General features: G+C 35.8%; 2 protein-coding genes across 2 annotated transcripts in view; both read right to left on the reverse strand.

The window, feature by feature from the left end:
- LOC120333586 (uncharacterized) overlaps positions 1 to 17429 on the reverse strand; it is a 92108-nt gene that overhangs the window by 51506 nt on the left and 23173 nt on the right. The gene's annotated exons all lie outside the window — the stretch shown is intronic.
- On the reverse strand, positions 1268 to 17306 carry LOC144419952 (carnitine O-palmitoyltransferase 1, liver isoform-like). The gene is made up of 10 exons (XM_078110225.1): positions 17054 to 17306; positions 15180 to 15348; positions 14810 to 15032; positions 11585 to 11749; positions 10973 to 11107; positions 10085 to 10157; positions 9439 to 9518; positions 5776 to 5895; positions 1959 to 2051; positions 1268 to 1348 (listed from the first exon to the last, which is right to left on the reverse strand). The coding sequence occupies exons 3-10, from the start codon at positions 14978 to 14980 to the stop codon at positions 1268 to 1270; spliced, it is 918 nt and encodes a 305-aa protein (XP_077966351.1). The 5' UTR covers positions 14981 to 15032; positions 15180 to 15348; positions 17054 to 17306.

Consider the following 17429-nt stretch of genomic DNA (forward strand, 5'->3'; position numbering starts at 1 on the left):
GAGCAACCCTCAAAACCCCCTGCTGGCTATGCCCCTGTATATATGCTACAGTTCTCATTATCTAAGTTGGTTTCCAAAGTTCAGTCCTGGAATCATAATTGAAACATCAAAAAAGATTCAATTCCTAACAGTCTATCAAAGAAGATCACAAATATAATAAATATAGAGGGAACACCGCATTTAAATGAGTAGATTGTCAGGAATTGTGTCGATGTCTTTTATAATAATTTTGGACAAACCCCATTCACGAGCCATTTCTAACCCATAGGATATGCCCTAACCCAGAATATAATCATATATTGTCAAATCTAAAATGCTTCATAAATACAGGGTGTCCATAACGTCCGTTTACAATTTGAATTTTGTTAAGAAGTCAGTTCTCAATATTATCTTAACCAGGTTTGTTGTTTTTCAATCAGCAATTGTTAAAGTATTTTTACCTTCATTTAATACGTCTGTGAGGGTCAAAACAATGAACTAAGAATTTTTTTTATCCTATGCTGTATTCTTGTTAATGTAAATATGAATATATTACACAAATTTTTTTATTTGGGGGGGGGGGGGGAATGGGGGGTTATTATCAAAAATATTTGTGACTATGTGGTGTTCCCGAAAAGAAAATACAAAGTGGTTGATATGTTGAATATACAGAAAATGAAAAAGCGAGGAGCACAACATAGGAGTTTATTTTGGAAAAAGAGGGGAGGGGAGAAAAAAAACGGGACCCCAACAGATAGCACCCACTAGAGCAGTTTTCCTTCCAGTTTTGAGGCCTCACCACAGGCAAATGCGCCCAAATTCTTGAATAAACTTGAAAAACATGTCTGGATATATATGCTGTTTACAGCTCTCATCGAGTGAGACGATGAAAATTAAAGGGGGGGGGGAGAGGGGGCAGGGTTAGGGGTCAGAAAAAAATTCGGAGCCTACAGTGATACCTAGCCACTGCCGGTTTTTCAAAATATTTATGCAAGTATGCTGAATCGTGATTTATATCAAATTTTACTCAAATTCAAATTTATCTGAAAAATTCCCCCATCCCTAGGAAAATTTTTTTTTTGGTTTCCAAATCTGTTTTACACTAAGATAAAAATACAATCAGTAAATATTACAGAAAAAATAGAACACGCTCTTTCACACAAAAGTATAAGTAAAATCAGAATAAAATCCCCTACTTTTTTACCCCCAGTGCTCCCCCCTTTTTAATAAAAACACAATGCATTAAAACCTAATATTAATTCCTAATTTTTTTTGTTTTTTCCTTAAATTATTTTTTCTTTGCATATTCGCAGAGGTCCTTCACGTCCATCATTGCTTGTTCGATGTTATCAGCAAATCGAGATGAGTTCTGATAAGATAAATAAATAAAGAGATAACATAAGAATGTGAATAAATTCAAATTAGTGTAGTCAATACTAGATAAAAAAGAGGTACTCCTGTAGTGTGTGTACCAGGTTAAGGTTAGGCCATAATATTATTCCGATTTTCCTTACTTTAGTTTTATTACGAATTCGGGGACTGTCTGTGTTAGCCAAGTGAATATAGTCCCTGTCCATAGGTTTCAGTCCCTTTACACAACTTGATGTAAAATAGGCGAACAAAATTAGTTACCTCCATAATGGTACACACACTCCTGGAGCGCCACGATGATAATAAATTAACGATTAGGTGGTCTAGTAAGATAAGTAAATGCCACCTTTATTGAACATAGGTTTTCTAGTAGTTGCAGTCATAAAAAATTTAGTTGTTGATGTTACGACATGTGTTGTCATAGGCATATATAATAGATTGGATCAAGTATAGGCTTTGCAACGCAAAAATATTGAAATTACTTAAATTAAAAAGTCGCTTGAGGCCGCACACCATTTAAAATTGACACTTCTCCGCGACCCGCATGATTTTTCCTCATGGCTGTGGGTTGCCAACTCCTGTCTTACTAATATAGAAGTTATACTTACTGTCTCATGAGAGGAGACTTTGCTTGAGATGTGAAACATTATGGTGTTTTCGTGGCAGATGATGTAGGAGACACCGTAGCCATCGTCAGCGACCTGACAAAACGTGGAGAAATTTTTAGTAACAGGTCACAGTGCATAGGCTGTGAAGTCAGGAAATTTTGACCCAATTGTGACCCCAAAGTCTGTGCCATTTGAAATATGACTTTGAACTGTATGAGAAAACCGAATTTTATTAATTTTGGCTTTGAGTTTGTTTGTTGAGAGCATAAGTAACAATATTCTAAGCGAGGCTCACATAAAGTGAGTGAACAATGGCAAAATGAATTCTCGAATAAATTCTTCAGGAATTCTCAAATGAATCCAACCTTCAAAAAGAAAATACAGCTCTTTACAATCAGTGACTTTTTCTCTACAGCCTTGCTTAGCGGGAAAGCATAGATCTATTTTCACTGTTTATTAAAGGAGGAATTAAGATGCACAGAAGATTTTGTAGACAAAATTTATTGTAGTTTAGAGATTTCCTTTAACCAAGAGTAAGAAGAAACATTTTTGTTCATCTGAAATCGGTGGTCGTTTTCTAGAAGGCTCAGAGATTGGCATTGGGTATAAATTAATTCCGACTGCACAGCCAACTGGGGGGATAAAATAATAAAATATAAAGTTGCATCATATTATATTGCTAATAAGCTTGGCCATAGAAGATTCCACACTACATGCAAACAAACACATACCATGCATGCTCAAGTATGATAAGGAGTTAAAATCGAAATAATTCTTATCTATTATTCGGACATGAGTCTTCTTTACTTCTGAGTGAGCACACATCAGTAATTTGTGCTGTTCAAAAGCTTTGGCATTTCAGTGCTAGCAGCTAGACTTGCTCAGAGTCATACAAGTCTTTGCTACATTGAGCAAGCTCACATGGAGAATGTATTAAAAAACTTTAATTAAAATTTCACAGATATTGAGTACTAAATACGGCTTCTAAAAGAGCGGTTGAATTCTAGAAGCAAACTAACATTATCACAATTTGAAACACACAATTTTGAAGCCATGCTGAGCAACTATAAAGTGAAAAACAAGACTAGAATACAGAATCGTGGAGTCGGAAATTGGATTCAAGAACTATAACTAAAGCAGTGGTTCTCAAACTTTTTAAGTCCTTTTTAGGATTTGTCAAGTTTGCACCAGACTGGTGAATGTAAATACCAACATAAGGCAGTCAAGAACAAATCAAACAAACACTACTGTAACACTGTCTAAACGCCCCACCATTGAGAACCACTGTTCTCAAGTATCACCACAGCCGAAATCATTATCGATGATAGCGTGAAGCTTGATTAAAAAAAATTGATTGGATGTTGCATGACTTATTTTTGATATATACATTAATTTCATTATTTATGTTCCATCCACGTAAAGTATTTTCAATTAGCTTCAAGCCCCCTCAAATAATTGTCTACGCCTTCCTTGTGGGGCGCACCCCATCGCTTGAGAACCCCCGTTTTAGTTTTATTTGATTTATTTAATCAGCCCATTGGTCACCCTGTATATAATCACGTATTGTATCAACCAATCAAATCAAGGATTTCTTATTCAAATTTTGACTTGTTAACACACACCACACACACAATTAACTGAAACAATTTTGGTAATTGAGGTATTGAAGAGAGGAGGACACAGCTGCCCGAGACATTATAAGCTTGACTATAATTATAAATACAAGGTGTGCATAAAATCCATTTACAATTTCAATTTTGTTATGAAGTCAATTCTCAGTATATCTTAACCAGGTTTGTTGTTTTTAATCAGTAATTGTTTAGGTATTTTTACTCCATTTCATACATATGTGAGGGCCAAAACAATATATGGTATCGATAAATTCCCTGCAATTGTAAATAATTTTAGGACTTTATGGACATCCTATATTTTTTAAAAAGTTTGTGCTTTGTGCGCTTCCTCGTCTAGGAAAGATGACTTATAATTGAAGAAATATTCCATGCATATAAAGATAAGAACATTCTGTCTAGTCATGCTTCATTAGTCACTGGTGGTAAAAGCCTGCAGCAAAATTCTTAGGGGTAATTGCAAGAAGCCACTGATGTGTGTTATGGAGTTTCTGCTGTTACAGATTTTAGACTCAATGCAAGAAACAGCACAACATAGCCTGCAAGCGTGTGAGACCCATACGTCCATTAGATGTCGCTATTGCATTCTTACCGGACCGAATCCTCCTCCCCCAGACAAGAATGAGGGGTGTTCGACAAGATTTATCTTCATTCCCTGTTGGTGGGGGGTCTGAGACGTCGAAAGACGCCACGGCTCACGAAGAACCTGTTGGGGTGAAGCAGGGTCGTAGCAGAAGAGTGGAAAGGTCAGATTTAAGGAACTTTAGGGTCAAAGGTTATTTTGTAGAGGTCAAATTTTAAGTTGAAGGTCATTTTGTAAAGTAGAGGTCAAATTTAGGAGTGAAGGTCATTTCGCAAATTAGGGGTCAAATTTGGGGTTGAATGTCATTTTGTAAATTAGAGGTTAATTTTTTGGTTCAAGGTGATTTTATAATTTGGGGTTAAATATCATTTTATAGAGGTCAACTTTCAGGTTGAAGGTCATTTCACACAGTAGAGGTCAGAATTGGGGTTGAAAGTCATTTTATAGAGGTCAAATTTATAGTCGAAGGTCATACAATGTTAGACAAAACTACCCACACCATAAAGTACGTTATTTCAAGCACCTAATGTTTCGTTATATGTTGGAATGATAAGGGGTCATATCAGGTTCAAGGGTCATAAGATCAGGAAGTAGGAAGAAAGTTCAATAAAGAGAGAAAAGGTGAAAATGATTAGAGCAATGAAAATATTATTATCGTAAAAATGGTTTCTAGCGGAATAAGCTTACACAAGTCTGGCTCTATATGCAATTTGCAAAATTATACCCCTACGGGATTCAAACCTCGTACTCACACATGGTAATCAAAAGTGCAATGACGAGCATGTACTAATCCATTAGAAACCATTTCTACAAATATACAAGATTGTTAAAATTAAAACAAACATCTAAAATATAGCATTGCATAATCCCTTGTAAACCAGGTAGAATACAACTGTTTTATATATGTTATTTATACAAATTTGCCAAATAGTAGGCCGTTAACACAGGTATTAATAACAGTAGGCCCACTTTTGGACCAACCTGTAACGTGTTCAGTACTCCCGAAGTATGTGAACCAAGATGGTGGACACCGGAACGTAGTATGTATACCAGGTTAAGGTTAGGCCATAATTTTATTCCAATTTTCCTCATTTTAGTTCTATTTCGAGTTCGGGGACTAGCTAAGTGACTCCCTTAGTATTTGTACCTGAGATTATGGCTTAACCCTGACCTGGTACACATACTACATTCCGGTGTCCTCCATCTTGGTTCGCATCCTTCGAGAGTACCATGTGTTCTATGTGAAAACTTTTTGCATAAGCAATACGAGGATTTAACAAACACAGAAGATTTTTAGGGAAAGATATAGAAGTCGAATGCCCTCGCAAAAAGTTTCCACACAAATACCCCCCCCCCTCCATTGATCGTTAACTCCCCCTGACTGAAACAGAAAAAATTGTAAAAAAATCGCAAATTAGGTTTAAAAAATGCGTTGAGGGCAATGATTGTTGCAATCGCATGTTCTGTAGAATTAAAAACTAAAAATTAGGAGATAGAATTACGCAAACAAGGGTGTTAGTAATAACATGCATGAGTGATGATTAGACAAACAGCCAATCACAGCCAGTGTATTATGACACGCTTGATAATGTCATATTGGACTCACCGGACCAAATCCTCCCCCTTGTGGTGTCAAGTCAGTGTGAAAATCTTTATAATGGTCGATACGACCAGTTTGGTTAATCGCAGTCTGGGATGTTGACAATTCCCACGCTTCACCGAGCACCTACCCCCAAATTATGATGTCATAAGTCAATATATGATGTCACAATGAAACAAAGTAAATCATTTAAACAGACATGGGTAAGTTATGAAAAGAATTTCCACGCCTCACCAAGCATATGATTTTTAAATTATGATGTCATGAATCAATATATAATGTCACAATAAAACAAAGTGATGTGGTTAAGAGTGATTCTTACATCATAAGATGAATACTAATACCATATTATGACATCAAAATATCCTAAAAATGAAAATCGTTGCACTATAGTGATGTCACAACACAACCATAGTTACATCACAATACAACATCAAAACTAAAAAGCAACTTCATAGAAACAGTGAATTAGATAGAAGGGTTAGCGTTAATACAAATGGTTAGAAGCAAAACCCAAAGAATATTTGAAGAAATTTTTAAGAATGTATTTGGAATGATAGGGTATCAGGTTTAGGCCAGTTGTTCCCGAAGTTGATTGACCGGGGCCAAATTAGAAGCAGAAGGATATTTGCGGGTCGGGAAAGTGGAGCGCCCGCTTGGGGCCGAAACCAGTACCGGTACATATAATTAAGATCCGGTATAAGTAAGAATATATACAGGCTTAAACTGTGATAATGACGGTATCTAGAACTAAAAAAAAAATGTGTTAAACTGTTTCACTTGAGTTGGTTATTATTTGTTAAGTCAGTTTGAGCGTAATTTTAGAAAAAAGCCAGAAAAGACTTGAATATTAATCAAAATCAAACATATTTGAAAGTAGGGCAAAATTTACAGAATTCACCACGGAAAAACCAAAGCAGTTTATGTCACTTTTTTCAGAAATTGAATTTTTCATCTACCATCATCATGGACCATCTTAATATGGCGTACCTGCACCTGTTTTAGTTTTGATTGCAAGTCGTCCCTAATGTGCATTTTAGTTTTGGTTGTTACAACCATACGAACGTTGTTTAACTGAAAATAAGACCTAGCCTGAATTTTAAAAATGATTTTAATATAAGCATTCCCTTCAAAATAAGACCAAGTCAATGTTTCACAAAACCTTAAGATGTGACATAAGCCAATTTGGTTAAATTGCAGCAAGACAGACTTACTTAAGTCGGGAGTTATTGCGACAGAAAACATGGAAACTGATTGAAGATTAATGAAAACAGTGAAAAGAAAGACACACAGCATGATAATAGTTATTTTTTAGAGTAGAAAAACTCAAAGATGAAAAAGTTTTTTTTTTTTTTTAATATGAAAAAATGTGATATGCGTGTAATGACTACATCCAAAAAATGGGATTCCCCCTCCCTCCTTCAATTTTTGAACTATGTTTTTTGAAAGGCTGATGAGTCACAACCTATGGGTGTATTTGAAAGGTCCAATGACTTGCCATGTGGGTCACGGTTAGATGAGTTAAAATGCAGGATTGAAATGAAAATAAAATTAAAAAAGACTGTTAATTTTTCATTATCAGATTCAACTAAAAAAAAGTTTTGGTCCAATAAGTAAAAAAAGGGTTTAAATGAAGCAAAATTGAGGTGATACTATGTGCACATTCGGGGGTCGCAAGGATTTGTAACTGCTTTGTCACAGAGTGTTCAACTAAAGAGTCGCGGTCTAATAAATAAAAATACAGGGTTGAAATGAACCAAAATTGATGTGGATCTATCTATTCATTCAGGGGATCGCATGGATTTGTAAAGTCACAGGGTGATATGTTACTGAGGGTTCAACTAAAGAGTCACGGTCTAATAAGTAAAAATGCAGTATCAAAATGAACTAAAATTGATGCGGAACTATTTGCGTATTCACAAGTTGCTGGTTTCACAGAGGGGCTGAATGTTTGCTGGATATACAAATCAAGACAATTTTTTTTTAGTTTAGTTAGATACAAAGAAAATTTCTAAATCTCAAAATATATAATGGTTTTGAAAATATCGTACATTGTGGCGAACAAATAAATAATTATTTTCATGATTGTAATTCGCGATTTAAAAAAAACTTTTTTGAAAATTTTTTTTTTTTGACATTGTGAAGAATTTGATGACAATAGACAGCCATGCGTTAATAACTAAAAATGAAGGGTACGAATAAAGACAGTCACAGTTGATTGATTAAAAATGCCGGGTTAAAATGATAATAACATTCTTTATGATTTTTTATCTAATGAACTTAAATTTGTGAAACACTTAATCAAAGTTATGGTCAGAGGAATAAAAATGCAGGGCCAAATGAACAAATAATTTGAGATTAGGAATGTTGGCTGGAGCATCATGGTCTGATGAACGAAAATGCAGGGTTAAATTGAACAAAAAATTGATGAATATGAATATGCAATGATTGAAAAATGAATGGCAGTCATGGTTGGATGAATGATGACCGAAAATGCAGGGTTAAAATGAGAAAAATATTTGATTAACGATAATGACTAGAGAGTCACATGATTGAGAAATCTAATGGAAGTCATGGTCGAATGAGTAAATAATGCAGGGTTTGAAATGTCAATGTGACCAGATGAAATTAATTCCATAACAGCCAATTTGACAAATTTTTATAGACAAAATTTCTTGAATTTCGAATTAAACATACACTAAGTTGCAACAGCGAGAAAGAAAATTACGCTTCAGCGATAGCTTGCACCAGCACGATAAGAAACACCGAAAAGAAAAATGATTGTTGTGAGAAATGTTGTGAAAACAACTTATGCTTTTAGTTTTTACTTTTATGCTAATGTTTATGGTGTGAGACTATGTTGGCTGAATAAAAAACTCCGCTCACCAGCTCATCTAGAGGTGCAATAAATTTGGGTAGGCAAAGAGGAAAGCGGGGCAAGTGTTTTGAAAAGCAATGAAGACTAATAGATCTGGAAATCCAACTTTATTTGTGCTTTTACTTTCATTCTAATGTTTAAAGGTTTGGACCTAGACGATAGTTTGAGTTCAAACATCATGTCGCCCCACCTTACCCACGGTGTAATAAATTGGATCATCGGCTAAACAGGAAAGATTCTGTCACTTCTAGAACAAGAGGTTCTCACATAGTGGAGATATGGGAACCTACGGCCAGTATGTACCTCAGCATTTCATTTTAGAGGGTTAGAACGTTGGTAAATATTTCCTATTAGCGATAAAACTATTCGTAACTTATAAAAATGTGTTATGTATTTGACAGACCATCTGCACTGATAAATATTCTCCTTCTGAATATTCAAATACAATTATACTTAAGTTAGGTAATAAAGTGCGGTATCATACTTCAAAATTAGGGGGGTGTTTGAAATTTTAGAGAGGGGTGGGTTAATGCCAACAGCGAATCAGAAACTTCCCAGTTCCCAGTATTGCCTGCCCAATTAATTGAACCCAGACATTCAAAAAAAAAGCAGGCCCTTACAAATCATCAGTGACAACTTATTAGGTTTGTCCAGAGCGAAGACACAAAACATCACATAAGGTTAACGTATTGAAAAGTGAGTAGAAATATATAAACAATAAGAAAAAGTTATAAATTAAAAAAAAATAAAAAAATAAATAAAAAAAAAACAAAAGAAAATGATATTCTGACCTTTTGCAAGAAAGGAGACTCAATCTTGAGATATTTTGACACGACGTAGAGACAGAATAAATGACGATCAATGCCTTGACCTATGGGAGGAAAAAAAGATCGGTTTAGAATTGGGGCCTTGTGGGAATTCCCCCCACCTCCCAATTTACTTGGATTGTTTCAAGCATAGATTAGTGTAGTGGTTGGGGGGGCTTCCCACAAGAGGGGCGTAAAGTTAGTTGAAAAAAAAAATATTTGTTAGATTGGATTGGATTGTCCGCTTTATTCTGAATATGTGCGTTCCATCCAGGCATTTTCAACATGTTTTTTGATTAAAACATACCTTCGCCTTACTATCTGTTATTTGTAGCTTATTGTTAGCAAGTTATTTTGAATAATTTCTGAAATTTTTAATTGCCAAGTTAGAGGAAACAGCTGGTTTAGCTGGATGTGGGGTTGAGGAAAACGTGGGCTTCCAAGACTCTTGAGGGTATAAAAAGCGTTTCAAGCTAAGAAAAATTGCTATGTATGTTACAGAAAATGTTTTTTACAATTCAAAAGTGGGCGTTTCGGCCCTCAAAACCCTATGTCCCTGCCTCATATAGCCAGCGGGTACTAAGTTCGAATTGAGGATAAGAAAATGTTTCTGAATAACACAATAACTTACCAGTCATGGCCTCCTTATATCCTGATACATGGCGTTCTGTGGCTTTCTTCAGAAGAGCAATTCTGTCTTCATTCTGAAAAGTGGAAATTTATTTGAAATGAAGAAATAATTTTGGTTTGGTTTAACAGAGGAAACGAAAGCCAATATATTCCAATGTTAAATTACACAGCATTAATAGGGGCCTCTCTACCACGCATGCAGTAGGTGGGTTTTGAAACCAGAATTTTTAATTGCCTAGTTAGCCCGTAACAGCCAGCAGGTCTGGAAGAAGGCCGGAAAAGCCGATTTTTAAACAGTCTCGAGAACGAAAAACGGTCCTCCCGTGGTATTTGTACCAAGATGGTGCACAACCTGAACATAGTCTGTGTACCAGGTTAGGGCTCAGGTTGTGCGTCATCTTGGTAAGAATACTACCGGAGCGCCCAAAAACTGCTAAATATCTTTTTTTAATTTCGATAGAGGAGGGCTCAACCCCCAACCTCACCCCCTCCTACCTGGCTAGCCCCCTGGGTTCTCCCATATCAGTGGCTTCTCATACAAGGCCTTGCTTGAACCGGTTGTACAGAAGTTTCTCTGCGGGCCCCGACCTAAAGGCCTCGCACTTGCCATTTGAGATTACTATATCAATTCATAATTCAATATAAATTAACTGTTATTGGTTCAATATCTTCGAATGTAATAGATTTACTCTTTTACTTTCATTTTTCATTATCGAAACCAAGCACTTCCATAGAAGAGCTGGCAGGTCACAAGCATTGCGAGTCTTTAAGGGGTCACAGATTATAAAACTTGAAATAACAGCATCGAGTCCTGTTTATTATAATTACATTATTCTGACTAGTCTCACTCTAATGAGCACAGCTTGGTTTAGTCAAATAATAAACTTACAGTTTGTTCTGGATCTTCCATGGTCCGAACGAAAGCGCAGGATTCAGTCGTGCATGAACGAACAGTCTCAGTCTTTCCTTCTCGGAACAATCTCGTCATCGAAGCTTCGTACGTCAAACTGAAATGACTTTTGTCCTGTCATAAAATGATTTTCATTTTTAATTTCAGAAGGGAGGAAATATGAGATCTGATCTGTTTTGAGGGTTTCAACATTTTAAAAAGGGGGTTCCAACTCTTAAACCCCGCTGGGCACAAAACTGAGTTTACTTTTTCTGTTACTTTGAGTGATAAGGTTATTTCGCAGGGTGCTTTTACTTTCTCGAGCTTGAATTAAAATAAGCCGACCCTCAACCAACCCACCCTTTCTTACTGTAAGGTTTATATGATGACCTTCAAAGCAGATGTTAACAAACTATGCGAGAACTCAAAATTTCAATCATCCCGATAAAATGCTGAATGAATAAAAAAAATTATTGAGTACATTTTTTAATTCGTTATGTACATCGAAAAACTAAATTTTTTGTGTGGCTAGCTAGATGTCTGAAGTTGGTTATATGGCTCACCGACAAAAAAATGTTTACAATATTTTTGATTTAAAAAAAAATCTCTTACCCTGAAATGTGCAAGTTGAAGGGACAATTGGATGAAAGCGTCAGGAGACATTCGGAAAGTTTTGATCAATCCTTTCCCGAATCGTCGGAATGGAAACACGTGAAGGTCAACGTCGTCAGATAAAAGCTTTGCAACCTTTAGACTTGATTCAATGACGTCAATGCACTGTATAAAGGAAGAGTAATTGTTAGGATACTGATTCCACTCAGTATGAAATCAGTGCTACCAAGCAAAAAATGCTAATATATAGCACAGCAATTCCTAACTGGAGGCCACAGAGCAGTTTCAGAGGGGCCACGATGCTATGTGCAAAATGATTGTGGGAAAAATGGCACCTGGCATTAAATTAGTGTTCCCACACAAGATATTTTTAAACAAATAGCCAAAAATGAAAGACAGATTCTACCTGACATTAAATTAGTATTCCCATACAAGATATTTTCAAACAAATAGCCAAGATTAAAAGACAGATTCCACCTGGCATTAAATCAGTGTTCCCACACAAGATATTTTTAATCAAATAGCCAAGATTAAGACAGATTCCACCTGGCATTAAATCAGTGTTCCCACACAAGATATTTTTAATCAAATGGCCAAGATTAAAAGACAGATTCCACCTGGCATTAAATCAGTGTTCCCACACAATATATTTTTGATCAAATAGCCAAGATTAAAAGACAGATTCCACCTGGCATTAAATTAGTGTTCCCACATAAGATATTTTTAATCAAATAGCCAAGATTAAAAGATAGATTCCACCTGGCATTAAATCAGTGTTCCCACACAAGATATTTTTAACCAAATAGCCAAGAATGAAAGACAGATTCCACCTGACATTAAACTAGTGTTCCCACTCAAGATATTTTTAATCAAATAGCCAAAATGAAAGACGGACTCCACTCTGCATTAAATTAGTGTTCCATCACAAGATTTTTTTGATCAAATAGCCAAGATTAAATGACAGATTCCACCTGGCATTAAATCAGTGTTCCCACACAAGATATTTTTGATCAAATAGCCAAGAATGAAAGACAGCTTCCACCTGACATTAAATTAGTGTTCCCACACAAGATATATTTATTCAAATAGTTAAGATTGAAAGACAGATTCTACCTGGCATTAAATCAGTGTTTCCACTCAAGATATTTTTAATCAAATAGCCAAGAATGAAAGACAGATTCTACCTGACATTAAATTAGTGTTCCCACACAAGATATTTTTAATCAAATAGCCAAGATTTAAAGATAGATTCCACCTGGCATTAAATCAGTGTTTCCACACAAGATATTTTTAATCAAATAGCCAAGATTTAAAGATAGATTCCACCTGGCATTAAATCAGTGTTTCCACACAAGATATTTTTAATCAAATGGCCAAGATTTAAAGATAGATTCCACCTGGCATTAAATCAGTGTTTCCACTCAAGATATTTTTAATCAAATAGCCAAGAATGAAAGACAGATTCTACCTGACATTAAATTAGTGTTCCCACACAAGATATTTTTAATCAAATAACCAAGATTTAAAGATAGATTCCACCTGGCATTAAATCAGTGTTTCCACACAAGATATTTTTAATCAAATAGCCAAGATTTAAAGATAGATTCCACCTGGCATTAAATCAGTGTTTCCACACAAGATATTTTTAATCAAATAGCCAAGATTTAAAGATAGATTCCACCTGGCATTAAATCAGTGTTCCCACACAAGATATTTTTAATCAAATAGCCAAGATTTAAAGATAGATTCCACCTGGCATTAAATCAGTGTTTCCACTCAAGATATTTTTAATCAAATAGCCAAGAATGAAAGACAGATTCTACCTGACATTAAATTAGTGTTCCCACACAAGATATTTTTAATCAAATAGCCAAGATTTAAAGATAGATTCCACCTGGCATTAAATCAGTGTTTCCACTCAAGATATTTTTAATCAAATAGCCAAGAATGAAAGACAGATTCTACCTGACATTAAATTAGTGTTTCCACACAAGATATTTTTAATCAAATAGCCAAGAATGAAAGACACATTCCACTCTGCATTATATTAGTGTTCCATCACAAGATTATTTTGATCAAATAGCCAAGATGAAGAGACAGATTCCACCTGGCATTAAATCAGCGTTCCCACACAAGATATTTTTAATCATATAGCCAAAATTGAAAGACAGATTCCACCTGACAGTAAATTAGTGTTTCCACTCAAGATATTTTTAATCAAATAGCCAAGAATGAAAGACAGATTCTACCTGACATTAAATTAGTGTTCCCACACAAGATATTTTTAATCAAATAGCCAAGATTTAAAGATAGATTCCACCTGGCATTAAATCAGTGTTTCCACTCAAGCCAAGAATGAAAGACAGATTCTACCTGACATTAAATTAGTGTTTCCACACAAGATATTTTTAATCAAATAGCCAAGAATGAAAGACACATTCCACTCTGCATTATATTAGTGTTCCATCACAAGATTTTTTTGATCAAATAGCCAAGATGAAGAGACAGATTCCACCTGGCATTAAATCAGTGTTCCCACACAAGATATTTTTAACCAAATAGCCAAGAATGAAAGACAGATTCCACCTGACATTAAATTAGTGTTCCCACACAAGATATATTTATTCAAATAGTTAAGATTGAAAGACAGATTCTACCTGGCATTAAATCAGTGTTCCCACACAAGATATTTTTAATCAAATAGCCAAGAATGAAAGACAGATTCCACCTGACATTAAATTAGAGTTCCAACACAAGATATATTTATTCAAATAGTTAAGATTAAAAGATAGATTCCACCTGGCATTAATTCAGTGTTCCCACACAAGATATTTTTAACCAAATAGCCAAGAATGAAAGACAGATTCCACCTGACATTAAATTAGTGTTCCCACTCAAAATATTTTTGATCAAATAGCCAAAATTAAAAGACAGATTCCACCTGGCATTAAATCAGTGTTCCCACACAAGATATTTTCAATCAAATAGCCAAGATTAAAAGACAGATTCCACCTGGCATTAAATCAGTGTTCCCACACAAGATATATTTAATCAAATAGCCAAGAATGAAAGACAGATTCCACCTGACATTAAATTAGAGTTCCAACACAAGATATATTTTTTCAAATAGTTAAGATTGAAAGACAGATTCTACCTAGCATTAATTTAGTGTTCTCACACACAATATATTCCTAACAAAAGAAATTTTTTTAAAGCAAAACTCACAGGTTCTGGAATGTTCCATTTTAAGCGTTGAGGCGGGAGTGGGGTCGTAGTTAATTCTCCGACGCAGGTACCGTCATCATTATATCCAAAGTTCGCAAACTCATCGTATAAGACTTCTTCCGTAAGATGACTCATGATCGGAGCGTCAGCCCAGGAATGTTCCGCGTTCATTCCGAATCGCCCGTTTTTGTAGAAAATAACTTGGAAAGATTTGTCAAACCATCTGAATTGGATTTAGTGACTGTTAGTGCCTCGCTTATATGTGGAGGAAGGGGGTGATTATGCAGCCATTTTGAACATAGAAGGGGGTGGGGTGGGGTTATGCAGTCACTCTGAACATAGTAGGGGGATAATAATAAAATTCGATCACCTGTTATTGCATTTTCCATGCAACAGTGAACGTCCGAACTTTTAGAAAGTTGTCGCATCATCAACGTCTAATACATGGGATTCATCCTCCAAAACAACCACAAACGCCGCTTTCTCGATCGCGTGCAACGACTCTTTGTTTACCCCAGATTTAAAGAAAACACCCGAGCCTGTGAAGAATAAAAAATTCATTTGGATCAGTTTTATTTTAATGAGCCTCAGTGGCTTAGTAGTTCAAGCGTTAGACATCGCTATGTCAGTAATGTAGATCAGTGGTTCCCAACCTTTCTACCCTGGCGGACTGGTAAAATTATTTAAATGTACTCGCGGACCGGCAAAAAAATGAAAGGACCAGAACAGAAAATAATACCATATATTTGCGCTAAATAATGCAATGCTGGGCCCTCAACATGCTTCTAGAAGTCTAGACAAAAAAGGTACACCTAAAAACATTTCACATGAAGAAAAATTATGAAATAATGTGCTGGCTAAAAATTGTAATGGGTGAAACATAAAATAATACCATATATTTGCATAATGAAATGCAGTGCTGGGCACCCACTATACGTAGGAAAGGCACATATAATACATGTACATACAAAAAAATTCACATAAAAAACATGTACATGCCAAATCATGTACAAACACGATTAGGTCTAGTGAGAGTTCTGCTGCTGTTTCGTTTCCAATATAGGATTGCAAACGAGGCCTCAAAGAAGTTTCTGCAACATGTAGCTTTGGAGCAGTGTACAACCGCTCCTTCCGCATAACGCATAGGTAACTGGTTGAAATATGGACAACAGTTTGATAGCACTATTACTTAGCAATGGGGATTCATTATCAAATATATCCAAATTGTGACAGTGATTCTTTCTTAATTGAAATTTTTAATTTTAACCAAAGTGATTCTTTAATCTGTACTGTAAAGTAGAATCACCATTTTAATCAAGCTTTTTTTTCATCGGGATTATCATATTAATGCCTCTGCAGTTGATCGACGCTTCAAACGAAATTAATTTGCATTACAATAAAAAAGTCGTCGGTAACTTGGCCCCAGGCTCGAAAGACTGGAAAAGATCTCTGCGGCCCATGGATTTTTGCGCGTCTCGTGACCACCTGCAGGGTCACAACAAGTTCATATCTTACAGGAAAATTATACTGTTCTTGACTGTTTTCTGGTTTAAACAAAGAAATAGGCATAACGTTTATGTTGATGTTCATATTAATCAGGAAAAGCACGCAGAACAGAAAAAGCACACATGCCGATTTTTATGAACTTGCCTTTTTTGAATCAAAACCCTTGATCTTACACCCATGATATCACAGCTGCTATATGTACCAAATTCTCGCATATGTCCATCTTCGAAGGAATGTGGATACAGTATTTTGCCCTAAAAGAAGTAGGTCAGTATAAACGGTAAACAATTTCAGTAAATTCGCAAGCTCGCATAATTATTCTGTGAGGGATAATTATGTTTGAAAAGATTGCTGGACTCCTCGCCGCTGTAGGGTGGTCCACATAACCGCTGGTCAGTTACCTCTACCATCAAGTCCATGCAATCGGAATAATTGTCTAACTAATCCCATATCTGACATGGACTGGTAACCGAATGAGAGGCCGTGGTTCGCCATATGGTTGAGCAGTATATATGGGCTTCGGCTTTCCTCTTCCCTGGCATAAATATGTAAATGCCTAACCTATCCTAAGTATCTCAACAATTCTAGTACCGGTACGGGGAGTCGCAGATCTCACCGGTATGTTTACAAAGTCATGTACAATATTTTAGTCTATCATGCGAAATTATATCTACTTAAACCCAAACCTAACCTCAAATACATCAAAACAGTAATCATAAGAAAAGCATTCCAACTTACCCAATATTTATCACCATCAGGCAGCCCTGCTATTACAGCCGACATGCCGTGGTTACGGCAGCAAAATTGGTGGTATTCGATTTGCTACCCTAACCCCGGCAGCTCACTATTGATTTGTGGCATCTAAAAACTCAGTCGCCGTGGGTTTGGTCATAGCGGCCATTGTTTGGAAATCCTGTCATGGTTTTGCGGCAGCTCTAGACGCCACAAAATACTTGATATTTTTGACCAAAAAGGTGGTGCAATAGCCTAACCTAAGGTAAACAGAAACATAGAACACAGATCAGAAAACGGGGACGATAACGGTATGATACCAGCAATTAAATTTGAAAAAAAATCCGCTATTTACCGGAAATTAAAATCTAGTCGTCATGGA

Source organism: Styela clava, chromosome 2 (assembly GCF_964204865.1).
Source record: "Styela clava chromosome 2, kaStyClav1.hap1.2, whole genome shotgun sequence".
NCBI classification, from domain to species: domain Eukaryota; kingdom Metazoa; phylum Chordata; class Ascidiacea; order Stolidobranchia; family Styelidae; genus Styela; species Styela clava.

Excerpts from the sequence above, each read along its gene's own strand:
- LOC144419952 (XM_078110225.1), bottom strand. The coding sequence starts at position 14,980 with ATGAACGCGGAACATTCCTGGGCTGACGCTCCGATCATGAGTCATCTT. Across the intron at positions 11,108-11,584 it reads TTCAACTTGCACATTTCAGG|GACAAAAGTCATTTCAGTTT; the intron begins GTAAGAGATTTT and ends ATTTTATGACAG. Across the intron at positions 5,896-9,438 it reads AGTCTCCTTTCTTGCAAAAG|GTGCTCGGTGAAGCGTGGGA; the intron begins GTCAGAATATCA and ends ATTTGGGGGTAG.